Here is a 25,433-nt window from a genome sequence, read left to right on the forward strand (position 1 = left end):
ATTATTGGAAAGAATAGCTGTGAAACAATTTGCATACAGGGATGGATCAGGAAATTTAGTCACAATGCAGACACAAAAATCTCTACTTCTTAATCTGCATTCCATTATGACTCTCTTTCTCTCTACTGTCTCTCTCTCTCTCCTCTCTTACTACTCCCTACTCTTCTCTCTCTCTCTCTCTCTCTCTCTCTCTCTCTCTCTCTCTCTCTCTCTCTCTCTCTCTCTCTCTCTCTCTCTCTCTCTCTCTCTCTCTCTCTCTCTCTCTCTCTCTCTCTCTGTGTTCGGCTCAGGCTGTACTTTCCATTTTGGTATTGTATGTTGATTCATTTTCCCATCCAATCCACTAAGACAGTGAGAATATACAGTATAAATCCTCAACTCTTCCCCATCTCTTGAATAAAGAGCCAGTTGCTAGGTAACGGTTAATTGTCAAGTAGTTACATGTGTTGCAATGTGTTCTATCAATGTGTCCTATCAATGTGTTCTATCAATGTGTCCTATCAATGTGTTCTATCAATGTGTTCTTGTTCTACCAGTGTTGTTTATAGCACTAGCTAATTATTTATCTCTCATTGACATAGGATCATAGCAGAGATCTTGAATTATACAAATATAGATACAGAGATATGCTTTACCAAAATCTCAAAGAGGGTTTTGTGGATGACTGGTTTCTTTAAATATCTCCCTTGTTGCTGGTCAGAGCTCTTTCAGAAGAAAGAGAGACAGAGAGAGAGTCTCAGGAGGAGAATTTGGAGTCTTTTTCAAATTCTGTATACAATATCCTACTGGCTCACTTTTTATCAGTGTGTCATTCGTCACCTCCCTCTCCGTCTGTCCTGGCCTACAAACCTGCCTCTCCAACATCTTGAGTAACCTCAATCTCATTTCAGTGTCCTACTTGTGAAAGAAAAAAGACAGGCAGAAAGATATGAAAATGCAGAAAAAGGAGAGCTACGGAGAGACAAGATGAAAGGTAAAAGGGGATGAGAGGAATGGGAGGATGGACAGGTGTCCTGGATGAAAGTGACAATACAGCAACATGATTAAAGAGGAGGAGTGATACTGGCTATTTAAATGACAGATGAATCTGAGAACACTTGAAAAGGCCCTGCACCTTTAAAGGGGCAATCTGCAGTTAATACAGACATTTTTGGACTTGATATGTACCCGTTGATTCTTGAAGAATATTACTTATAAATACCTCATGAGCTGTTGTACCCCACCAGAAGCCAAAATATAAGCTTGTTTTACTCCAATGTTTGTAAACTAATAAAATTTAAACAAACACTATATAGAGTCAAAACATGTTTACAACTATAATATTGATATCATGGCTGGTAAGTCCTTCCATCCATCCATAGCTCTGTCTAGGAAGTTGAAAGTGGTTACAATTCTCCAGCCCCATTATAAAAAGAACGAAACAGGGGCGGAGAGGACACTTTTCTATTGTTTTAACTGCTGAATGACCCTTTAAGGTATTGGTCCTTCGAGCCAGATAATTCCAATATATACACAAACACATACATTATCATGAATCGCAGACAAATGAGAGACCATGAATGAATGTTGAAATCTGTTTAGAGGGGGAAAATAAGAAAAGGTAGGAATTTCACAAATTACATGATTTCATTGTTTTATTATTAATACTCAACACTTTGTTTTGTACAAAGAGACAGAAGAAGAATATTTCTTAGCACTTATTTTCACATCGACTGTGTTTAATTATCCTCATTTTAAATATTATTAAATATTTAATCACATTTGTTATTATTCTTTAACACATGTCATTTCTTCCCATACAAAAATTAAAGAGTGACTGAAATGTTTAGTCATATATACATTTTCACAATCTGTACAGTTCTAGAAATGGTCGTGTTATAATTTTCTCTTGGAAACACGTCAAATAAAGGGTTGCCAAATAAGAAAAATGATAACTTGTAAAAATGTAGTAGAGAGTCATGATGTTGTGCTTATGTAATAGCCACTAATGTCATTACCATTAGTTGTGTAACAAAAACAAGTGTGTATGCCGGTCTTTTACCAAATTAAAGTGAAAGGAAATACATCAACTTGCTGTAAAAATAGTCTCTACTACTTTAGGTGTGCACTCTTTCAACAAATTACAAGCTTGCACACACGTGGCCTTTCATTTTTTATAAAACAATTTTAGCAGGGAACCTTCAAGTCAAAGATGTCACCCAAAAGGTTCTTACTTTCAGCCATTTTGTACACTTTTATTAAAAGTCTGCTAGAGGGAGGTAAGTTATTTACATACATCACTACAATACAGAACATCAGTCAACAGTTCTCTCTTTAGCGCTTTCTTTTCTGCACACACACGCACACGCGCACACGCACGCACACACACACACACACACACACACACACACACACACACACACACACACACACACACACACACACACACACACACACACACACACACACACACACACACACACACACACACACACACACACACACACACACACACACAGGTAATCAAGCGCATGTACTGAGGCACATACAACAACAACAGAAAGAAAGAAAGAAAGAAAGAAAGAAAGAAAGAAAGAAAGAAAGAAAGAAAGAAAGAAAGAAAGAAAAAATAAAAGAGAAAGAAAGAAACTTACTGAAGAACGAGAGGTTGTAGGGAAAAAACAAGCAAAAACATTGAAAATCAAAGCTGGTTCATCACTTCATAAAAACGTTATACCAATACCTTTACCTCATTCACAGGAATTTAATAATACCAATACCTTCACCTCATTCACAGGCATTTAATAATACCAATACCTTTACCTCATTCACAGGCATTTAATAATACCAATACCTTCACCTCATTCACAGGCATTTAATAATACCAATACCTTCACCTCATTCACAGGCATTTAATAATACCAATACCTTCACCTCATTCACAGGCATTTAATAATACCAATACCTTTACCTCATTCACAGGCATTTAATAATACCAATACCTTCATCTCATTCACAGGCATTTAATAATACCAATACCTTCACCTCATTCACAGGCATTTAATAATACCAATACCTTCACCTCATTCACAGGCATTTAATAATACCAATACCTTCACCTAATTCACAGGAATTTAATAATACCAATACCCTCACCTCATTCACAGGAATTTAATAATACCAATACCTTCACCTCATTCACAGGCATTTAATAATACCAATACCTTCACCTCATTCACAGCATTTACAACCAAACATCAAGAGGAGCAGAGAAGCCTGAACTTCTCTTCTTACACTTCTTCTGGTTCCATAATAAATCTGTTGAAACTATTTCTGTCATAGCAATTATTCCTATTGACAATTCTGTTTACTGAATTTGAAATATTTTAAAATAACGACAATTTTCAGAGCAAAATTCTATTTGTCTTTTTACAGAGACAAACACACACCAACAAGGATCAGAATCAATTAAATCGATTAAAAAGTCCAGATATCATTCCCAAACACCCACTTTTGGGATAAAATAGAGTCTAAGTAAAAAAGGCAAAATAAAACAATTCCACTGATGCATGCATGTCCTTACACACTGACTCAATATCATACACACTGACTTGTCAGTCATGAAAGAAGGAAAAATCTTTCAACGTTTCAATAGGGATGTACAAGTATTGATCAACTAATCAATAACACTGATTGTGCTTCGATCGTACAATTTGGTTTGGCAAAAAGACAAATCACGTAGAAATGTAATATTTCAGACAGCTATAACTTAAAGTAATTCATAAATAGAACAAATCAAATGAAGATATGGGGGGTCCTAAATTGTATATTACAACAATGACATGGAGGTGAACACAAATACAGCTTGGACCTGGATATCTGTCTGTGATAAGTTGTGGCTTTGAGGTCTTCTTCCATAGACATGAGGTTATCATTGATGGAAGTGACCCAGAGACATTGGCAAAGGCATGATAAACAAACCACTGGACTCAATGCTTATAGAATAGGGGAAAACATTTTCCTTTCCACACTATGTGGAGATTCAACGTTTTTTCATTTTTATCATGGCGTTGGTTTGCTTTTCTCCACCTTCCACCAAGTACCTTCTAGGACAGTTGTGAGGACTGTTTTCCAAAAGGAAAATACTGTCCAGTGCCTTCAATCCCATTTGTAAATTCACAAGATATTTGCCCTTGATAGATGAAAAGTGGTTGTTCTGGTTGAAATAGACCGAATTATTCAAATAAGGTTTTATTTTAAACGCAGAGATTAAGAATTCTTGCTAATACTAGGCCAATGGTAACCCTGTCCTGGACAAGTACTCAAGCTTCACAAACGTCATTGTCCTTGTATCCTACTTATGTATCAAGCCATTGATGGAAATTGCCAAAACATGCCATAATCATCTTCGGCACAATGTTGAAAGTTTACTGAGATTTACTGAATGTTACATTCAGACTGTCTTGTGTGGCCTGTATAAAGTGATTGATTTGTTTTGGTATTCACCAGGAAAAAGCAAACAAATAGTGAATAGTGATTTTTCTCCCCAATCCCCATCTCAAGTGACCACCTTTAGTGATATCTGAATTCTCAGAAATTATAAGTAAGTAAGTCAAACATAATTATAAGTAAGTAAGTAAGTCAAACATAATTAGTGGTTTGATCAAGTCCTTGACGTGAATTAAGGAGAGACATACAGTATACTGTACAGTAACAGTACAGTGATTGGGTGAAATGAAATAAATAAACCAACGGAGACTTTCTTTCCTCCCTGTGTTCACAGCACACCACTCTCGACCCTTCCCCCTTCTGATAAATGTGTCTTGATAATATAGCAGCAACAGCTTACTGCCACAATACAAATGAAATAAGTAACACGTCCTGCTGTTCATCTCTCCATTCCCAGAACATGGACCATATCTTAAAAGTAGAAAACTGTCAAGTCCAACTGAAACCAACTCCCAGCAACATATATGCATACAAGGGGATTTACATATATTTAGCAAATACTGCATCTATGCCAGGCTTTTAAAAACAATACAAAAATGATAATAAGTGTAATTGATAGTTTACCTTTGGGTATATAAGGGGGTGATATGTTGGGATTTAAAACGGTAAATCAAATGATTTATGGAAAGCCAAAGGGTGAGATAAGAGCCTCTTGACTGGCACCCGAGTGAAACGAGCAGAAAACTACATCTTCCATGATGCAACTCTCCTTTCCTCTCCTTTCAGGTGGGTGGATCTCGTTTAAAGCAAAATGTCAGCTCAGCGGATCCGCAGAGAACATGATAACCACTTTATGAATTACTAGTTAATAACAGAATTGTCCACAGAATGAACACCCTTTCTACCGATAGGAGGAGGAGTCTTCATATCTTTATGATTGTAGTGAATTCAGTAAGGCACATCCCGCTCGGTATCTGAGATCACCACTACTCCCGACGTACTGCCAGGCAAAACAAGAAATCTAAACTGCAAACCAGTATGATGCCACATAGGTACTTTCTCCTTCACTATAAGATGTCAAGTACATGGAAAATGTACTCAGCAAATCATGCCTTTCACATACAGTATACTTTTTCACAGCACACCAAGAACAGAAAATATGGATAATCAAGAATTAAGAAGAAATCGGAATTACACAACCTAAAAGTATTGGTACTTAAGTAACATTTCTTCCTAACAAAGAGTCTATTCGTCTCCTGTAATATGATGGCCGAGCAAATAATTAACAACAGTACAAATATATAACAACATGAACTATTTTTAAAAAACACAAAAAACGAGCCCAAACTGAACATCTTAAACAATTTAATTATATTCAATAATATCATGAACAACATTATCAATACAATTATTGTTAGTTTACCCTGTTACTTCAAGAAAAGTATTCGATTTTTCATTCATTTGATTGTATTTCTGATAGCTAAGCAAAACGTTTGTTTTGGTGTAAGGAACAGCAGGCGAGCGGAAGAGAGGGAAAGATAAAAGAGGGAGTGAAGAAGGAGAGGAGAAATGGAGGAGAGATTTCTCTCCTCCTCCCTCACAGTCTCAGAGTCAAGCAGCAGAATCCATTCATTTCCTCATTAGAAGTCGCGTCGCTTTCTGTTACACTTGACAGTTCCTTCACTCTCCTTCACTCTGTCCGCAGTGTCCATTGTCCAACTAACCTTCCTCAGTTAGAAATATGAGAACGATGTCCACAATGTAGCGGCTATTCGTTCTCCTCAGACGGAGAAGCAATTATCCTGTTCTCTAGATCCGTCTCTTTCTTTCAGACATCAGACTCGATGCTGGAGAGCTTCTCGTAAACGTGGCCGTTGCTCGAGCCGTTGAAGGGTCTCTGTCCGCCCTGCCCCACCAACCCTAACCCCCCGTCCCTGACCGGCAGTAGCTTGTTGCCTCCCAGTCTGGGGCCATGGTGGTTCCCCATGGGCCCCCCCAACCCTCCCCCGAGACACAGATCATTGGGGAACCTGGGGGTCACGTTGGACATGACCCCCGTCGTGGCTGATGTCGGCAAATATGAAGGCACCCCCATGGAGCCTCGGAAGTCCCCGCGGCTGTTGTTGAGGAGATGCTGTGGCGGTTGTTGCTGTTGCTGTGGAGACATTTTGACGTAGTACGGTTTGCCGCCATGTAATAGACACTGGTCGTCGCCGAAGGTTGGGATGAAGGGGTTCTGGGTCACCTTATCTGGGTAGAGAGATTTAGACAAGGAGTAAGTCCCGGCCCCTTTGCCACTACCGCCCCCACCACCTCCACCTCCCATCATTCTTCTATCTCTGTCCCTCATGTCTTTCTCCCCCACCGACCGACGGTGCAACCCACCTTCGCCTCGTTCGCCTCGGAACAAACTGAAGGAGGAGCCTCCTTTCGCCCTCTCCCGCTCACTACCACCCCGACTGAAAAAGGAGGGACTATCTCTGTCCCTCTCCGCGTACTGGGCAAACATTTGGGCGTATGGGCTAACGCCCTCCATGTAGCGGTCTTTGTCTTTCAAGCTCACGCTTCTGGGCGGGAGGAGCTGCCCCCCTCCCCCTCCTCCCCCACCTCCTCCTCCTCCCCCGCCCATGCGTCCGCCGCCCCCCCCCTTCTGCAAATCTACAAACGTGTCGTAGGAGTGTTGCCTCCGTAACACCCGCCCACCTGGCCCTAGCTTCCTGCGCTGTGCATGACTTTGTGATTGGCCAGCACCCCCCGCATCACCACTCTTCCCCCCTCCACCCCCCATCTGGCTAAATATGAGGTTATCTTCACTGATGTCATACAGGTTGCCTGGTTTCTTACACGACTCGCACCGTTTGCAAGTAGCAGAGCTTGGACGACTATTTCCCCCTCCGCCACTAGGGCCCCCACCCCCTCCTCCCCCTCCTCCCCCTCCGCCACTAGCGCCCCCATGCGTACAGGTCCCCCCTCCTCCATGGTGAGAGATGGACTTCCCTCCTCCTCCCCCGCCACCACCACTGTGATTCCGACACTCCCAGTCACCCCCTGCTATGCCTCCACCTCCCACTTCAGACATGTTCTTCTCCCAACACGTGTGGGCCTGTTGCCCTGACGACCCCAAGCCCATTCCTCCGACTACGCCACTTTTACCCTCTGACTTCTTGGGTTTGTTACTTTTCAGGAAATCCTCCACGGGCACTAAGCTCTTACAAATGCCACTACCACTACTACCGCCACCGACTCCTCCTCCCCTACCGCCCATCGGACAAGGCCCGTCGGACATATCCACATGCTCCCACTGGGCAGAGCCCTCCTTGGAATGGAACTGCTCTGCATAGTACTCCCTCAGATTTTCTTTGTCGCGGAATAAGTAAGGTGAAGAGTTACCCCCTCCTCCTCCACCTCCTCCACCTCCTCCTCTCTTCCGCTCAGAGGGGACCAGGGGTGGGGAGGCCGAGCGGTGTCCCAGAGGCCCGCGGGAGAAGTGGTGGTGGACGGTGTGATGGTGTTGGGCTCGCCTCCGGTAATCAATCTCGTCCTGCTCCCGCCTGGATTTGGCTGAGTGGGGCCTCTTTTTCAAACTGTCCCTGTACTGTTTACGCCTCTTGGCGTTGCCCTCCAGATTGCCGTAGGTGATGGTGTGTGAGGAGATATCCGACACATCATCGCCCCCCGAGCCCCCGCCACCCCCTCCTCCTCCACCCATGCAGTACCTGTCGTGACCGCCCCTGTCGATAAACCCAGAACTGGACGCCCCGCCTTTGAAGGAGAACCTCCCGTAGAGGTCGTTCGACTTGAACTGACCCCCCTGCTGACCGGAGCCTGAGGCCGAGGTGTGGCCGGCGATCAGGTCAAACTTATTGGTGTTCCTGTGAGTCAGGGAGGCAACGCGGGGCTGTGTGGTGAATATGGGCGCTACCCCTCCCCCTAAACTGTCACAATCAAACATCCCTCCCTCCAAAGAACTGGTACTGCCTAAGCTACTCGGCCTGTTAGGCGGGGGGCCGGACATACCCAGAGCCAGCCCGGGTCCCGGGCCTGAGTGGTGGTGCAGGTAATGGTCCTGGTACAGGTTGTTGTCCTTCAGGGGCAAGTTGCCAAAAGTCCTCTCCACCTCGCTGATGTAGTCGCTGAACATGTTGTCCTCGGGCAGGTAGGGCGGCGGCGGGGCCTTGCGCTCTTGTAAGCTGCGCCGGTGCTCGGAGATGTCGTAGATGCTGGGCGACTCGCCGCCGCCACGGTGGTGGCCACCGTAGTCCAGGGCGCCGTGCGTGTGTGGCGAGCCGTTGACCCCCGGGATGGCGGTCATGTCCTTGGCTGTGCGGAGCAGTCGCAGGATGTTGGAGTGGGTGTTGTTCATGTTCATGTTCATGGTGGCCGATGGAGAGTCCATGGCCGACTTGTTCTCCTCGATCTGGACCCCGTGGATACAACTCCAGATGCCCTGTTGGAGGAACAGATGAATAGGGAGAATAGAGAATGTTAGAGAAGCAGGAAGAGAGGGAGAGAGAGAAGAACATGGGGAGAGGAAGCGAAAGAAACCAACACAAAGACAGATTGACGAAAACATAAATAGGGTCGATTGGTGGACGAGCATTAGAAAGCGGACGGGAGGTGGAAAGGTGGAGAGAGATGAGAGAGAGAGAGAGCGACAAAGAGAGAGAGGTTAATGCATTGCAGTGTTTCATCTGGCCACCTTGTTTACACACTATTAAACAGTAATAGGGGTGAGTTCATCAATACGTTCTCCCTGGGGAGCAGACAGAGCTTTGGCCCCTGCAGAGGCTCAGAGCCTCTCCTCTCCTCCTCTCACTCAGACCCAGTGTTGGAGGGCAGATCAGAGACTTGATTGATAACGACAGGAGCGCCGTTAGCGTCTAGTTTTGACCAACCAATCAATAAGTTGAATTAGTTTAATTTAAATTCAGCTGACAGCACTTTTCCTGGGGCAATCCAACCTCCGTCTCGTAAAGACACGTCACGATAATGAATCATGCAATAAAAGTATTTTAAAATATTCTGCGAAATGAAAGGCAGGTGTGGTTTTGTTGAAATGTTATGGTTTTATCTGGTTGTGAATTTGGCATTGTGAGGACAGTAATTCTAAGAGGTGACACCTGCCAACAAATCAAGGCATGTATGTTAGGATCAGCGCTGTGGGTTGGTGTTTCTCATGCCATTCCAGATTTAAAAAACGAAAGATCATTGCCTGCCAGTGAAAACGTGTTTCACTGTTCATCAGGGGCGTCATGTCAAAACCATTTTTTTGTCCATCTCTTAGTCACTCATCTCCCCTGGCCCCCTGGCCCCCTGAAATCATTATTCTTTTTTCTACTCTTTCCACTCTTTTATTTCTCTTTCACTCTTTCTTTGTGTATTTCTTTGTCTTATTTTATCTCCATTGCCTCCTGGTCGCCATGGTGAAGCTTCTCCTCCAACGGGACTTTCTTTATCTATCTATGTATCTCCATACAATCCCTCCATAAAGGTGCTAGGACAGAGGTTACTGGCACATCTCTCCCTTTGCGCTCCTCTGTTCCTTCTGTTCCCCTTTTATGTTTTTTATCATTCTTTTTCACGGACAGAGTTCCTTTTCCTCGCGTCGTATGTTATCTGTACCTCTCATCATATGCCCTCTCTTTCTTTCTGTCCCCTCCCGCCTCTCTCTCTCTCTCTGTATGTGTGCAGATTGGTTGAGCGCTATACTTTCTCATTTTTTCCACCCTCTGTCCCTCCACAACTGGAGCACTAAACCAGGCGTAGAAATCTTTAATAGACTAATATCTCTTGCAGGCGGCAATAATTAGACGAGTCGTAGTCTGTAATAGTGTAGAGGGTGAAAATGAATCCTGTAATGCAGCTGCCAAATAACATCAACACCTGTACGCTTGAACCAATAAATACTGAATTTGTATTCTATCGAGGCTCTCCCTACATGTAAACTATTTGATGTACTTTGCATAAAACCATTATTGCTGTCTTACAGAGTAACTATCGTCGAGCTCCCAAAAGAGGAAGGATACAGTAGAGAAAACTGCATTTTCAAAATGCTCAAGGGGGCATAAGAAAAACCTTTCTTAAGAAGTTCAGACAGGTAAACATTTGCGACTGTTTCTCAAATGAATGATAATTGAGTTCAATGAGCGTGCAACAACAAAAACATTCCCCCCCTCTCTTAAAAGGTAACATTATGCAAATGCAATTGTTCCTCAAGCAATTGTTTTGCATGCGTAAACAAGCTCTCTGACTTACAATAATAACTGCCATGACAACTGCCATGGTAAATGACCCGCATAAACAGCCCTCAGAGCAGTCCCCATTTAAAGACGTAACAACACCGCTATAAAGTCCTGTTTTTACCCTTCTATACAACTGGAATCAGTGGGCATGTAACTAACTGGAAGAGCCTTAGCATTAGTGTTATATATTAAAAAGGCTTTCAAAAGGCCCATTGGCGATGATTGTTATGTTAGTTTTGCTAGCACCGTTAGCAAGGATTAGCCTAAATTCTATTAGCGTTCACAATATCAATAGTTATACTCGTCTTGTTATCCTTGCTCAAAGGGTATCATGCAGTGTCACTACTTATTACTATGTCTCTATCACAGTTCACAAAGTATCATTAGCTTATTAGTATAGGTTTTATTATGCCGCGTTCACATCATGTCAGCTGATTCGTTGTAGAAAGATTATACTCAAGTTTCTCACTTGGGAAGTATTAGAATCAACAAATATTAAGCCCTACGCAAATAACTTACGTTAATTTGAACTTGGAAGTTCCAAGTTTCTGACATGACGTGAGCGTAGCATAAGCACAGAGTATTAGCAACCTGACCAGGAAGTACCGGTCCAGTTAAAGACGTGCTCCAATCCAGCCAATAACTCACCCTGCTGATGGAAAAGGTAAAGCCTGGCTTGCCGGTGCAGTAGCCCATGAAGCAGAAGCGCAGTTGCCAGTAGAAGGCGTGCTCGGCAATGAAGGTGATGAGCGACAGAGCCATGGCCGCCCCCAGCATGTAGAAGACGCCTGCCATGTTGTCCACGTCCAGCTGGCTGCTCATCACCTCGTTCTTCTCGTTGTGGCAGATCCCCGTCAGCCACAGAGCCTCCAGCTCCTCCATCTCTCCTGGGGGGACAAGCAGGAGATATAGGGGGTTAGGAGGGGTTAGCAGGAGCGGTTAGTTTATAATAAGGTTAGGGTGAGGGGGTATATGGAGGGGTTAGTTTATAATAAGGTTAGGGTGAGGGGCTATATGGAGGGGTTCGTTTATAATAAGGTTAGGATGAGGGGGTATATGGAGGGGTTAGTTTATAATAAGGTTAGGGTGAGGGGGTATATGGAGGGGTTCGTTTATAATAAGGTTAGGGGTGAGGGGATATATGGAGGGGTTCGTTTATAATAAGGTTAGGGGTGAGGGGGTATATGGAGGGGTTAGTTTATAATAAGGTTAGGGTGAGGGGGTATATGGAGGGGTTCGTTTATAATAAGGTTAGGGTGAGGGACTATATGGAGGGGTTCGTTTATAATAAGGTTAGGATGAGGGGGTATATGGAGGGGTTAGTTTATAATAAGGTTAGGGTGAGGGGGTTTATGGAGGGGTTCGTTTATAATAAGGTTAGGGGTGAGGGGATATATGGAGGGGTTCGTTTATAATAAGGTTAGGGGTGAGGGGGTATATGGAGGGGTTAGTTTGTAATAAGGTTAGGGTGAGGGGGTATATGGAGGGGTTCGTTTATAATAAGGTTAGGGTTAGGGTTAGGGTTAGGGTTTATAATAAGGTTAGGATGAGGGGGTATATGGAGGGGTTAGTTTATAATAAGGTTAGGGGTGAGGGGGTATATGGAGGGGTTAGTTTATAATAAGGTTAGGGTGAGGGGCTATATGGAGGGGTTAGTTTATAATAAGGCTAGGGTGAGGGGGTGTATGGAGGGGTTAGTTTATAATAAGGTTAGGGTGAGGGGCTATATGGAGGGGTTAGTTTATAATAAGGTTAGGGTGAGGGGGTATATGGAGAGGTTAGTTTATAATAAGGTTAGGGGTGAGGGGGTATATGGAGGGGTTAGTTTATAATAAGGTTAGTGTGAGGGGCTATATGGAGGGGTTCGTTTATAATAAGGTTAGGATGAGGGGCTATATGGAGGGGTTAGTTTATAATAAGGTTAGGGGTGAGGGGCTATATGGAGGGGTTCGTTTATAATAAGGCTAGGGGTGAGGGGGTGCATGGAGGGGTTAGTTTATAATAAGGTTAGGGTTAGGGTTAGGGTTAGGGTTTATAATAAGGTTAAGGTGAGGGGGTATATGGAGGGGTTAGTTTATAATAAGGTTAGGGGTGAGGGGGTATATGGAGGGGTTAGTTTATAATAAGGTTAGGGTGAGGGGGTATATGGAGGGGTTAGTTTATAATAAGGTTAGGGTGAGGGGGTATATGGAGGGGTTAGTTTATAATAAGGTTAGATGGATACAGTAGAGAGGGATAGAGTGAAGAGGGATACAATAAAGAGGGATACAGTGAAAAGGGATACAGTGAAGGGGGATACAGTCGAGAGGAATACAGTGGAGAGGGATACAAGGGAGAGGCATACAATGCAGATAGATACAGCAAAGAGGGATACAGTAGAGAGGGATACAATGTAGAGGAATGGAGTGAATGGGAATACATTCTAGAGGGATACATTCTAGAGGGATACAGTGAAGAGGGATACAGTCTAGAGGGATACAGTCTAGAGGGATACAGTGAAGGGGATACAGTAGAGGGATGCAGTGAAGAGGGATACAGTCTAGAGGGCTACAGTGAAGAGGGATACAGTAGAGAGGGATACAGTGGAGAGGGATACAGTAGAGAGGGATACAGTGAAGAGGGATACAGTCTAGAGGGATACAGTGGAGAGGGATACAGTAGAGAGGGATACAGTGAAGAGGGATACAGTCTAGAGGGATACAGTGAATAGGGATACAGTAGAGAGGTACATAGTGAAGAGGGATATAGTGAAGAGGGATACAGTGAAGAGGGATACAGTAGAGAGGGATACAGTAGAGAGGGATACAGTGAAGAGGGATACAGTAGAGAGGGATACAGTGAAGAGGGATACAGTAGAGAGGGATACAGTGAATAGGGATACAGTAGAGAGGGATACAGTAGAGAGGGATACAGTAGAGAGGGATACAGTAGAGAGGGATACAGTAGAGGGATGCAGTGAAGAGGGATACAGTCTAGAGGGATACAGTGAAGAGGGATACAGTCTAGAGGGATACAGTCTAGAGGGATACAGTCTAGAGGGATACAGTGAAGAGGGATACAGTCTAGAGGGATACAGTGAATAGGGATACAGTAGAGAGGTATATAGTGAAGAGGGATATAGTGAAGAGGGATACAGTGAAGAGGGATACAGTAGAGAGGGATACAGTAGAGAGGGATGCAGTAGAGAGGGATACAGTGAAGAGGGATACAGTAGAGAGGGATACAGTAGAGAGGGATACAGTGAAGAGGGATACAGTAGAGAGGGATACAGTGAAGAGGGATACAGTCTAGAGGGATACAGTGAATAGGGATACAGTAGAGAGGTATATAGTGAAGAGGGATACAGTGAAGAGGGATACAGTGAAGAGGGATACAGTAGAGAGGGATACAGTAGAGGGATACAGTAGAGGGATACAGTGAAGAGGGATACAGTCTAGAGGGATACAGTGAAGAGGGATACAGTAGAGAGGGATATAATAGATGGATGCACTGAAGAGGGATACAATGTAGAGGAATGGAGTGAAGAGGGACACATTAGAGGGGGATACGGCATAGAGGGATACAGTAAAGAGGGATACAGTAGAGGGGGATACAGTAAAGAGGTATAAAGTGAAGAGGGATACCGTGAAGAGGGATACTGTCAAGGGGGATACAATAGAGGGATGCAGTGAAGAGGGGTACAGTAGAGAGGGATACAGTATAGATGGATACAGTGAAGAGGGATACCGTGGAGAGGGATACAGTGTAGAGGGATGCAGTGAAGAAGGATGCAGTAGAGAGGGAAACAGTAGAGAGGGATACAGTGGAGAGGGATACAGTATAGAGGGATGCAGTGAAGATGGAAACAGTGGAGAGGGATACAGTTGAGAGGGATACAGTGTTGAGGGATGCAGTGAAGAGGAATACAGTAGAGAGGGAAACAGTGGAGAGGGACACAGTGTACAGGGATGCAGTGAAGAGGGACACAGTATAGAGGGATACAGTGAAGGGGGATGCAGTGACGAGGGATGCAGTAGAGAGGGAAACAGTGGAGAGGGATACAGTGGAGAGGGACACAGTGTACAGGGATGCAGTGAAGAGGGACACAGTATAGAGGGATACATTGGAGAGGGACACAGTGTACAGGGATGCAGTGAAGAGGGATACAGTAGAGAGGGAAACAGTGGAGAGGGACACAGTGTACAGGGATGCAGTGAAGAGGGACACAGTATAGAGGGATACAGTGAAGGGGGATGCAGTGACGAGGGATGCAGTAGAGAGGGAAACAGTGGAGAGGGATACAGTGGAGAGGGACACAGTGTACAGGGATGCAGTGAAGAGGGACACAGTATAGAGGGATACAGTGGAGAGGGACACAGTGTACAGGGATGCAGTGAAGAGGGATACAGTAGAGAGGGAAACAGTGGAGAGGGACACAGTGTACAGGGATGCAGTGAAGAGGGATGCAGTGAAGGGGGATACGGTAGAGGGAAACAGTGGAGAGGGATACAGTGGAGAGGGATAAAGTGCAGTGGACTGTACTTAATATTGTGAGACACTGATTAAGTTGCTTCTGATGTCTTTGATTGTTATTGTGACTGTGTGTGTGCATGTGTGCGTGCGTGCGTGCGTCACACCCTGGCCTTTATTATATATATTTTCTTTATTAGTTTAGTTAGGTCAGGGTGTGACATGGGGGTTGTTTGTGTGTTTTGTCTAGTTTAGGGTGTGTGTATTGTTTAGGGGGTTTTGTACTATGTATGGGGTTGTGTTCAGTGTAGGTGTTTAGGAAAGTCTATGGTTGACTGGTTTGGTTCTCAATCAGAGACAACTGTTTATTGTTGTCTCTGATTGGGAGCCATATTTAAGCCAGTCAAATGCTTTAGGTGTTTGTGGGTAATTGTCTATGTTGAACGTTAGTAGCTTGTGTGTGCACTTTCGTTTATAGCTTCACGGTCGTTTATTGTTTTGTTAGTTTTTGTAAGAGTGTTTCGTGTTACATCTTCGTCTAATAAAAGGAAGATGTATGTCTCTCACGCTGCGCCTTGGTCCGCTTATTATGACGATCGTGACAGCGTGCGTGTGTGTGTGTGCGTGTGTGGCCATTACAGCTGTGTGTGTGAGCACAGTCAGTGCAGGAGTGAACAAATCAAACCAAATGTTATTTGTCACATGCACCGAATACAACAGGTGTAGACTTACAAGGCCTTAACCAACAATGCATTTAAAAAAAATGAGTTCGTAAAATATTTACTAAATAAACTAAAGTATTTTTTTTTTTTATCAATAAAAAAAACCCACAATAGATTCAGGTTGCAGTGGTGGGTGGTATATGGGGCTTTGGTGACAAAACGGATGGCCCTGTGATAGACTGCATCCAGTTTGCTGAGTAGAGTGTTGAAGGCTATTTTGTAAATTACATCGTCAAGGTCGAGTATCGGTAGGATAGTCAGTTTTATGAGGGTATGTTTGGCAGCGTGAGCGAAGGAGGCTTTGTTGCGAAATAGGGAGCCGATTCTAATTGTAATTTTGGATTGGATATGTTTAATATGAATCTGGAAGGAGAGTTTACAGTCTAGCCAGACACCTAGGTATTTGTAGTTGTCCACATATTCTAAGTCAGAACCGTCCAGAGTAGTGATGCTAGTCGGGCGGGCGGGTACTGGCAGCGATCGGTTGAAAAGCATGCATTTAGTTTTACTAGTGTTTAAGAGCAGTTGGAGGCCATGGAAGGAGTGCTGTATGGCGTTGAAGCTCGTTTGGTGTCCAATGAAGGGCCAGATGTATACAGAATGGTGTCGTCTGCGGGGAGGTGGATCAAGGAATCACCCGCTGCAAGAGCGACATCGTTGATATATACGGAGAAAAGAGTCTGCCCGAGAATTGAACCCTGTGGTACCCCATAGAGACTGCCAGAGGTCCGGACAACAGGCCCTCCGATTTGACACACTGAGCTCTATCTGAAAAGTAGTTGGTGAACCAGGTGAGGCAGTCATTTGAGAAACCAAGGCTGTTGAGTCTGCCGATAAGAATACGTTGATTGACAGTCGAAAGCCTTGGCCAGGTCGATGAAGACGGCTGCACAGTACTGTCTTTTATCGATGGCGGTTATGATATCGTTTAGTGCCTTGAGCATGGCTGAGGTGCACCCGTGACCAGCTCGGAAACCGGATTGCACAGCGGAGAAGGTACGGTGGGAAGTGTTTTAGGGAGCATTTGACAGTGATGAGGGGTGGTCGTTTGAACGCAGACCCATAGCGGATGCAGGCAATGAGGCAGTGATCGCTGAGATCCTGATTGAAAACAGCAGAGGTGTATTTGGAGGACAAGTTGGTCAGGATAATATCTATGAGGGTGCCCATGTTTACGGATTTAGGGTTGTACTTGGTGGGTTCCTTGATAATTTGTGTGAGATTGAAGGCATCTAGCTTAGATTGTAGGACTGCCAGGGTGTTAAGCATATCCCAGTGTAGGCCACCTAACAGAACGAACTCTGAAGATATATGGCAATCAATTCACATATGGTATCCAGGGCACAGCTGGGAGCTGAGGGGGGTCTATAACAGGCAGCAACAGTGAGAGACTTATTTCTGGAGAGATTAATTTTAAAATTAGAAGCTCGAACTGTTTGGGCATAGACCTGGAAAGTATGACAGAACTTTGGAGGCTATCTCTGCAGTAGATTGCAACTCCTCCCCCTTTGGCAGTTCTATCTTGACGGAAAATGTTGTAGTTGCATTTTTGGAGGCCTTCCTATGCCAGGATTCAGACACGGCAAGGACATCAGGGTTGGCGGAGTGTGCTAAAGCAGTGCGTAAAACAAACTTCTGATGTAACATGCATGAAACCAAGGCTTGTACAGTTACAGAAGTCAATGAACAGCATTCTCACATGCAGCATTCTCACAAGGTTCCTGGTGTGTGCAACACATGTCATGTTGTGTTATGTCCCCCCAACACATCCCCCGTCACAGATAACCTTCATTAATCATTGATTATGCAAGTCGCTCGTTATCTGGTCTTGATGTGGGAAACAACAGCCTCATGGGACTTCTGCTAGTCCTTGGGGTCCGGGAGGAAGTACACACACAGTCATGTGATCGCCAGTCCCACCCTAAAATATGTCTCCATAGCCCCCCCCCCCTCCGTGCCCTGGAATTGGTGCTGAGGGGGAGAGGAGGGAGATTGGGGAGGACATGTCCGGTGAGATTTGTTTGATGTGAGCCACCAGAGTCTGTATCTCACCAAAGGGGATTTCCATCTTGCCTAGTGCTTGTGTAGCTGACAGTGTGCTAACTCACGCGCTGCCTGGACAGTAGCACATTTTGCCTGCCTGGTTGTTAAGACTTCCTGTTAAAGTAGGCTACACTGAAGAACGTGAAGAAAGCTCAGCAGGTTGTGTCAAGATGACTTTGAGCTCTCAGATGTAGGACATGCAGTCTTCGGGTTGACCTCAATACTCCTCCACCTACCCCTGCACAAGACCTGGTTGAAATATGTTTGCACAAGACTTGAGCTGTTTTTGTTTTCGTTAGCCCTGTAGAATAGAATCAATGGAGAAGTCCTACAAGTGTCCTACTTAATCAAAGCTATTCACTTCTGTATGTGTTCCATGTACAGATGTAGGATCTTAATTTGATCACTCTTATGTTGCTGAGAATTTTCCTGTGCTGCAAGAAATGCAAATGAGCTTATTGATTTACATAAATTCACTGAAAACCCGCACTAACACACGGTTATATTAACAGTATTGTATGTAGCCTACCTTTGTCCAGCTAATAGCCTAACCACCGATCAAGCAACTTTATGAATTAAACGTTCAAATCCTGTTTCTGCAGGATTATTTTTGCTACAACAATACTGGTCTAATTAAGATCCTACATCTGTATGTGCTAGACCCACAGTATACTCCCACCAGACCTCCACCCCACCAGACCTCCACCCCACCAGACCTCCACCCCCACCAGACCTCCACCCCACCAGACCTTCACTCCAACAGACCTAAACCCCCACCAGACCTCCACCCCCACCAGACCTCCACCCCACCAGACCTTCACCCCAACAGACCTCCACCCCCACCAGACCTCCACCCCCACCAGACCTTCACTCCAACAGACCTAAACCCCCACCAGACCTTCACTCCAACAGACCTCCACCCCCACCAGACCTCCACCCCACCAGACCACCCCACCAGACCTCCACCCCCACCAGACCTCCACCCCCACCAGACCTCCACCCCCACCAGACCTCCACCCCCACCAGACCTTCACCCCAACAGACCTCCACCCCCACCAGACCTCCTCCCCACCAGGCCTCCACCCCCACCAGACCTTCACCCCAACAGACCTCCACCCCACCAGACCTCCACCCCACCAGACCTCCACCCCCACCAGACCTCCACCCCCACCAAACCTCCACCCCACCAGACGTGTGTGTGTGTGTGTGTGTGTGTGTGTGTGTGTGTGTGTGTGTGTGTGTGTGTGTGTGTGTGTGTGTGTGTGTGTGTGTGTGTGTGTGTACTGACCATGTCCATGTATAAACACTGAGTGTACTAAACATTAAGAACATCTTACTAATATTGAGTCCCTTTTGTGCTTTGAGCAGAGCCTCAATTCGTCCACAGGGATGCTGGGCCATGTTGAGTCCAATGCTTCCCACACTTGCGTCAAGTTCGCTGGATGTCCTTTGGGTGGGGGACCATTCTTGATACACACAGGAAACTGTTGAGCATGAAAAACCCAGCAGCATTGCAGTTCTTGACACACTCAAACCGGTGTCTTGCCCATTCACCCTCAGAAAGGCATACATACACAATATATGTCTCAATTGTCTCAAGGCTTAAAAATCCTTCTTTAACCTGTCCCTTCATCTACACTGCTTGAAGTGTATTTAACAAGTGACATCAATAAGAGATCTTAGCTTTCACCTGGATTCACCTGGACAGTCTTTGTCATGGAAAGAGCAGGTGTTCCTAATGTTTTGTACACTCAGTGTAATAGAACGTTTCTCTGAAGGAGGTGAGGTGATCATCCAGGTATCTTCTCAAGACCACTTAGTGTTTCTACTATACATACTGTGGACCATAGATTCTAGATAGGACACATTTAGGAGTACAATATATAATACGTCTAAGCCAATGAAACTCAGCAGTGTAATTTGTGGTATCCAGCATCCTGTGTTCGAATCCTGGGATTCGACAATGCAAGTGGGAGATGAACTACCAACCAGAAGGAAGCTGGTTTCAGATCCCATGTACCATCTCCTGCCGTTGTGCCCTTGAGCAAGGCACTTGTGTAACGGATCTGAAATGGCTAGCTAGTTAGCGGGTACGCGAGGGGACGGTCTAAAGTTATACTGTTACATTGATGGATCACTGGTTGCTGCGGAAAAGGAGGAGGTTGAAAGGGGGGTGAGTGTAACGGATCTGAAATGGCTAGCTAGTTAGCGGGTACGCGCTAATAGCGTTTCAATCAGTTACGTCACTTGCTCTGAAACCTATAAGTAGTGGTTCCCCTTGCCCTGCAAGGGCCGCGGCTTTTGTGGAGCGATGGGTAACGACGCTTCGTGGGTGACTGTTGTTGATGTGTGCAGAGGGTCCCTGGTTCGCGGTCAGGGCGAGGGGACGTACTAAAGTTATACTGTTACACTTGCTGCGAAATGTGTAGCTGCAGGGGTGCTGCTCTGTGGTCGGCTGAAGCTGTGCTCCTACCCAAAATGTGTGTGTTGTGTGTTTGTGTGTTGTCTTGGGAAATGGGAGGGGAGGAGGGAGCAGATGAAGAATTTCTGTTTCTGCAGATGGACTAATAAATTACTATTCAATATTCTATTCTACTGTAGGACTACGATCGCATGTCAGCTGAAGCTTTACCATCGCCGAACAGCATGAGGATGGCCAGGTCCACTGCTCTCTTCCAGCCAGAGTCCTTCTGGATGGCGATGCCGTAACCGGTGGTGGCGAACACCTTCCCGCTGCCGATGGTCACCAGTTTACAGCCCTCGTCCCTCCCGGCCATGTAGTTCAACACAGCAGCATCGTAGATGAAGGCATCCAATTTACTGAGCAGGAGTAGGGAGGGAGATAGTGGAGGATAGTTAGTGGTCAGTACTGGTCAGGCAAAGTGTTAGTAATTGTAGATATTGGTTATTTTCAGGGTTAGGAGTTTGTTTCCTGATCGTATGACTGAACAAGTAAAACTCTGGGCCCTGGTTATAGCCTGTACATGGGCCTGGAGTTTTCCTGGTGAGGTCACAAGGTCTGGAAAAAACTGCAGGGCCTAGTAATGAGAGATATACTGAACAAAAATATAAACGCAACATGCAACAGTTCATATGAGGAAATCAGTCAATTAAAATAAATTAATTAGTCCCTAATCTATGGATTTCACATGACTGGGAATACAGATCTGCAGATCTGAATACAGATCTATCTTTTAAAAAATGGGCCTCACAATGGGCCTCAGGATCTCGTCACGGTATTTCTGTGCATTCAAATTGCCATTGATAAAATGCAACTGTGTTCATTATCCATACCATATTCCCACCGCCACCATGGGGCACTCTGTTCACAACGTGGACATCAGCAAACTGCTCGCCCACATAGCGTCATACACAGGGTCTGCGGTTGTGAGGCCAGTTGGATGTACTGTCAAATTCTCTAAAACGTTGTTGGAGGCAGTTTATGGTAGAGAAATTAACATTTAATTATCTGGCAACAGCTCTGGTGGACATTCCTGCAGTCGGCATGCCAATTGCACACTCCCTCAAAACTTGAGACATCTGTGGAATTGTGTTGTGTGATTAAAACTGCACATTATAGAGTGGCTTTTTATTGTGCCCAGCACAAGGTGCACCTGTGTAATGATCATGCTGTTTAATCAGCTTCTTGATATGTCACATCTGTCAGGTGGATGGATTATCTTGGCAAAGGAGAAATGCTCACTAACAGGGATGTTAACACATTTGTGCACAAAATATGAGAGAAATAAGGTTTTTGTGCCTACGGAGCAACTCTGGGATCTTTTATTTCAGCTCATGAAACATCGGACCAGCACTTCACATGTTACGTTTATATTAAGTAAGTGACCTATGACAGGTTTAGGCGACAAACCCACAACTCATCAACTCCCCATGGCTACAGCATGTTAGTGATGCACACCCCTGCAGACATACCATCTTACAATACCAATGGCTAGCTAGCAGTTCAACCAGCTCCCTCCCAACCAAGCCAAAAGAAGAGAAACCCACAGATGGCTATATGAAGCTCTAATGTTCTAACCCGCACTCTGCATTTTTAATTCCTGGAAAGGAAGAAGGGAGGAGACCATCACATCAGATCAGCTCTCAGCCTCCACCAACAACCACCAGGCTGTTGCTTGCTGCTATTCTGAGCTAAGGAGCTGTGGCAGGCAGCAGCAAGCAACAGCAGCAGCTCTGCTAGCTTCCCACCCACACTCCCTCCCTCCCTCCCCTCCATCCATCCATCCCTCTCTCCTCTCCCTCACCCGTTCTCCATCCATCCCTCCCTCTCCCTGACCCTCCCTCCCCTCCCCTCCATCCCTCTCTCTCTCTCCTCTCCCTAACCCTCCACCCATCCTCCCCTCTTCTCCCTCCCTCTTCCTCTCCCTCCCTCCCCTCCATCCATCCATCCATCCCTCTCTCCTCTCCCTAACCCTCCACCCATCCTCCCCTCTTCTCCCTCCCTCTTCCCCTCCCTCTCCTTCTCTCACCCTCCCTTGAGGCTTGCCAGGGCCTCGTCCACGTTTTTCTGGTGGAAGCTGGTCATATACTGGTGCATCTCCGGGTAATTGTTGCGGATGTTCCGTTCCGTGCTTCCGTTGGGCACCGTTCCGAAACGGAATGGCGGGGAGAAGGCGTTGGGTTTTTGGAACTGTGTGTGTGGGGGGGGGGGGGGGGGGGGGGGGGTCCGGAAGAGAAGAGAAAAGGAGAGAAAATAGCAGGGGTTGGTGTGGTGAGGTGGACAAGGCACCGGGTTCCATCAAATGCTCCTAATGCATTATGCTTCTGGACTAACCGGAAATGAATCTGCTTGGAAAACATATGCAACGCTGGGCACATACAGGCAGGTGAAGACACACACACACACGCACACACACACCTTATTGTCGCTGAGGCCCGACACCTGATCCACATACTCCTCCTGGATCATGAAGGCAGCCAGGTTGGCAGTGTAGGAGGCCAGGAAGATGACAGCGAAGAAGGCCCACACCGACACCATGATCTTACTGGTGGTGCCTTTAGGGTTCTGGACGGGGACAGAGTTGTTGAAAACCAGGCCCCACAGCAGCCAGATGGCCTTGCCGATGGTGAAGGAGGGGCCACCGGGCTCTGGGGGAAGAAAAGAGGGATAGGGAGAGGAAGTCAAGAGAGAGGGAGGGAAAGAGGGAGAAGGGAGTTGATTGGTTTGGTGGCTATGCTCCCAATTAAAAAGCACTTCATTTAATAGTCCTGATGTTGGCTTTTTGTTATGGGGCCATTGATCTGAGGTAGTTTATGTTATTGGTGAAAGCAACATGGTGGACACTTGTCCTTCTGTCTGCCAAGGATCATGAACAAAAGGAGAGGAGAGACATCCTGTTGGGAAGTATTGGGACGTAAAGCCAGTTGGCTCCTGCTATACCAGGCTCCACTGTAGCAGAATCAGAACTGACGCCCTGGCTGGCTATCTGCATCCACATCCATGGGGTGCTTGGAGAGAGGGACAGAGAGGGATGGAGAGGGAGGGAGAGAGAGAGGGATGGAGAGAGAGAGATAGAGTGAAGGATGGAGAGAGAGAGAGAGAGGGAGGGAGAGAGAGAGAGAGGGAGAGCGAGAGAGTGAAGGAGGGAGAGAGAGTGTGAAGGAGGGAGCGAGAGAAGGGTAGAGATAGAGAGGGAGAAAGAGAGAGCGAGAGAAGGAGGGTGAAGGTGGGGGTGGATTGGTGTCCAAAAGGCTACAATTATGCTACAGCTGCAGCAACAAGCAATACAATACAACACGGTGTGTGCGTGTGCATGTGCGTGTGTGTTTGTGTGTGCATGTGCGCTTCACACGGCTTACATAACCTGTATTGGAAGTCATTAAATCATGATACCGTGGGCGCGTAAACAGCAGAGGAACCAACATCTCTCTCTCTTTTCCTTCTCTCTCTCTCTTCCTATCTCTCTCTCCCTCTCTGTTTTCTACAGTGGTTACAGTGAATTGTAGTACATTATACAGCAGCAACAGACAGTGTAGATAACCCACCATTACCCTGCCCTGCCTGGCTCATCACTAAACACTTATCCCCCTGTCGCCAATATAAAGCAACAACACTAAAAGCAGTGTGGATATAAAACTCCTATGATGTTATGTTGAGTGGGCTGGAGTGGTGGAATGTTAATGCGTTCCTCTGCATTGTATATGGAGCCATGGAGGGTGTGAACAAAAGAAGCTCCGTGTAAAATAGAATCCTGCTGCTGCCGTGGAAACGGAACCGTTGATTTTGTGTTGTGGGTGTTGGGAACATTATTCAATTCTGTGGGTAGTGTCATAAACATTCTGTCACAACTTTTGTTTTTCTGTATTTGTTTTCAACACAATGGACCTGTGGAAACTGTTTAACGGAGGTGTAATGGTGGTGGTTTATGTGAAGAGTAACCTTAAGACCTGCGTTAGCTCCCCCAAGCCAATGCCTAGCCTTTAGCTCGGCGGGTTAACACAATCTTGTGTCGTACAGGAGACCCAGGATCAAACCCCAGTCGGTGTATTGGGAAACAACGTGATGTCTTTAGGTACAGGGAGACTTGTTACTCGTGCTTAATGACGCCCAAGGCATTCTGTTATTGTGTAATGATGATGATGTTAGATAGGTTTTCATTTTAATCTACAGCTCCATCTAAGAACAGCTATTATTTTATTGTTCGTCCTGATGACTAGATGGCTGTGTCCAAAAATGCACCCAATTCCCTATATAGTGCACTACTTTTGACCTTTGAGCTCTGGAAAAGGGCACTACATGGGGAATTGGGTGCCATTTGGGATACACACTATATGTGTTTCATTTAAAGAGTGTGGCGGGAGTGACTGAGGTGTCCTCCTTATATTGAGTGGAAATGTTTCAATGTGTTTAATTTCCCAACCTTGGCTGCCGCCTGCTGCCTGGCTGGTGATAGAGGGGAAGAGAAAGGTGTTCAATTGACAAGTTCTCTCTCTCGCTCTTTCTCTGTGTGTCTGTGTGTCTGTGTCTGTGTCTGTGTGTGTGTGTGTGTGTGTGTGTGTGTGTGTGTGTGTGTGTGTGTGTGTGTGTGTGTGTGTGTGTGTGTGTGTGTGTGTGTGTCCTCTCTCTCACCTCGTCCGTCTGCCAGGCAGCGGTTGTAGCCGACCGGGCTGAAGTACTCAAACACAAACACAGCAATCGCCGACACGAGCAGCAGCATCACAAACATCATCACCCACACGTCCGCACTGAACGGCTCTGAGAGAAGAAGATAGAGAGGGAGAGAGAGAGGGAGAGAGAGAGAGAGGAAGGAAGGGAGAGAGAGCGAGAGGGAGACAGACGAAGGCTGGTAAATTAAACAAATTCATCAATGACCAAGTAGGTAATGGCATTTCTGTGTGTGTGCGCGTGTGTGCTTATTTACCATGTCTGTGTGTGTGTGTGGTTATTTACCGTGTGTGTGTGTGTGTGTGCTTATTTACCATGTCTGTCTGTCTGTCTGTCTGTCTGTCTGTCTGTCTGTCTGTCTGTCTGTCTGTCTGTCTGCCTGTCTGTCTGTCTGTCTGTCTGCCTGCCTGCCTGCCTGCCTGC

General features: G+C 45.7%; 1 protein-coding gene across 6 annotated transcripts in view; it reads right to left on the bottom strand.

Moving 5' to 3' along the window:
* Positions 1-1,616: 1,616 nt before the first annotated feature.
* Positions 1,617-25,433, bottom strand: part of grin2bb (glutamate receptor, ionotropic, N-methyl D-aspartate 2B, genome duplicate b) — a 139,391-nt gene continuing 115,574 nt past the window's right edge. For 4 of the 6 annotated variants that reach the window (XM_055906647.1, XM_055906646.1, XM_055906645.1 and 1 more), the window contains 6 exons: positions 24,975-25,100; positions 22,764-22,993; positions 22,375-22,535; positions 20,517-20,704; positions 11,319-11,557; positions 1,617-8,875 (listed from right to left, as the gene is read on the bottom strand). In XM_055906647.1, the coding sequence (XP_055762622.1) occupies positions 6,257-8,875; positions 11,319-11,557; positions 20,517-20,704; positions 22,375-22,535; positions 22,764-22,993; positions 24,975-25,100 (3,563 nt within the window). In that variant the 3' untranslated portion in view covers positions 1,617-6,256. The remainder of the gene's footprint in view (positions 8,876-11,318; positions 11,558-20,516; positions 20,705-22,374; positions 22,536-22,763; positions 22,994-24,974; positions 25,101-25,433) is intronic. The other 2 variants (XM_055906648.1, XM_055906649.1) reach the window with 2 other exon arrangements.

The sequence above is a fragment of the Salvelinus fontinalis genome, chromosome 40, assembly GCF_029448725.1.
Source record: "Salvelinus fontinalis isolate EN_2023a chromosome 40, ASM2944872v1, whole genome shotgun sequence".
In the NCBI taxonomy this organism is placed as follows: Eukaryota; Metazoa; Chordata; class Actinopteri; order Salmoniformes; family Salmonidae; genus Salvelinus; species Salvelinus fontinalis.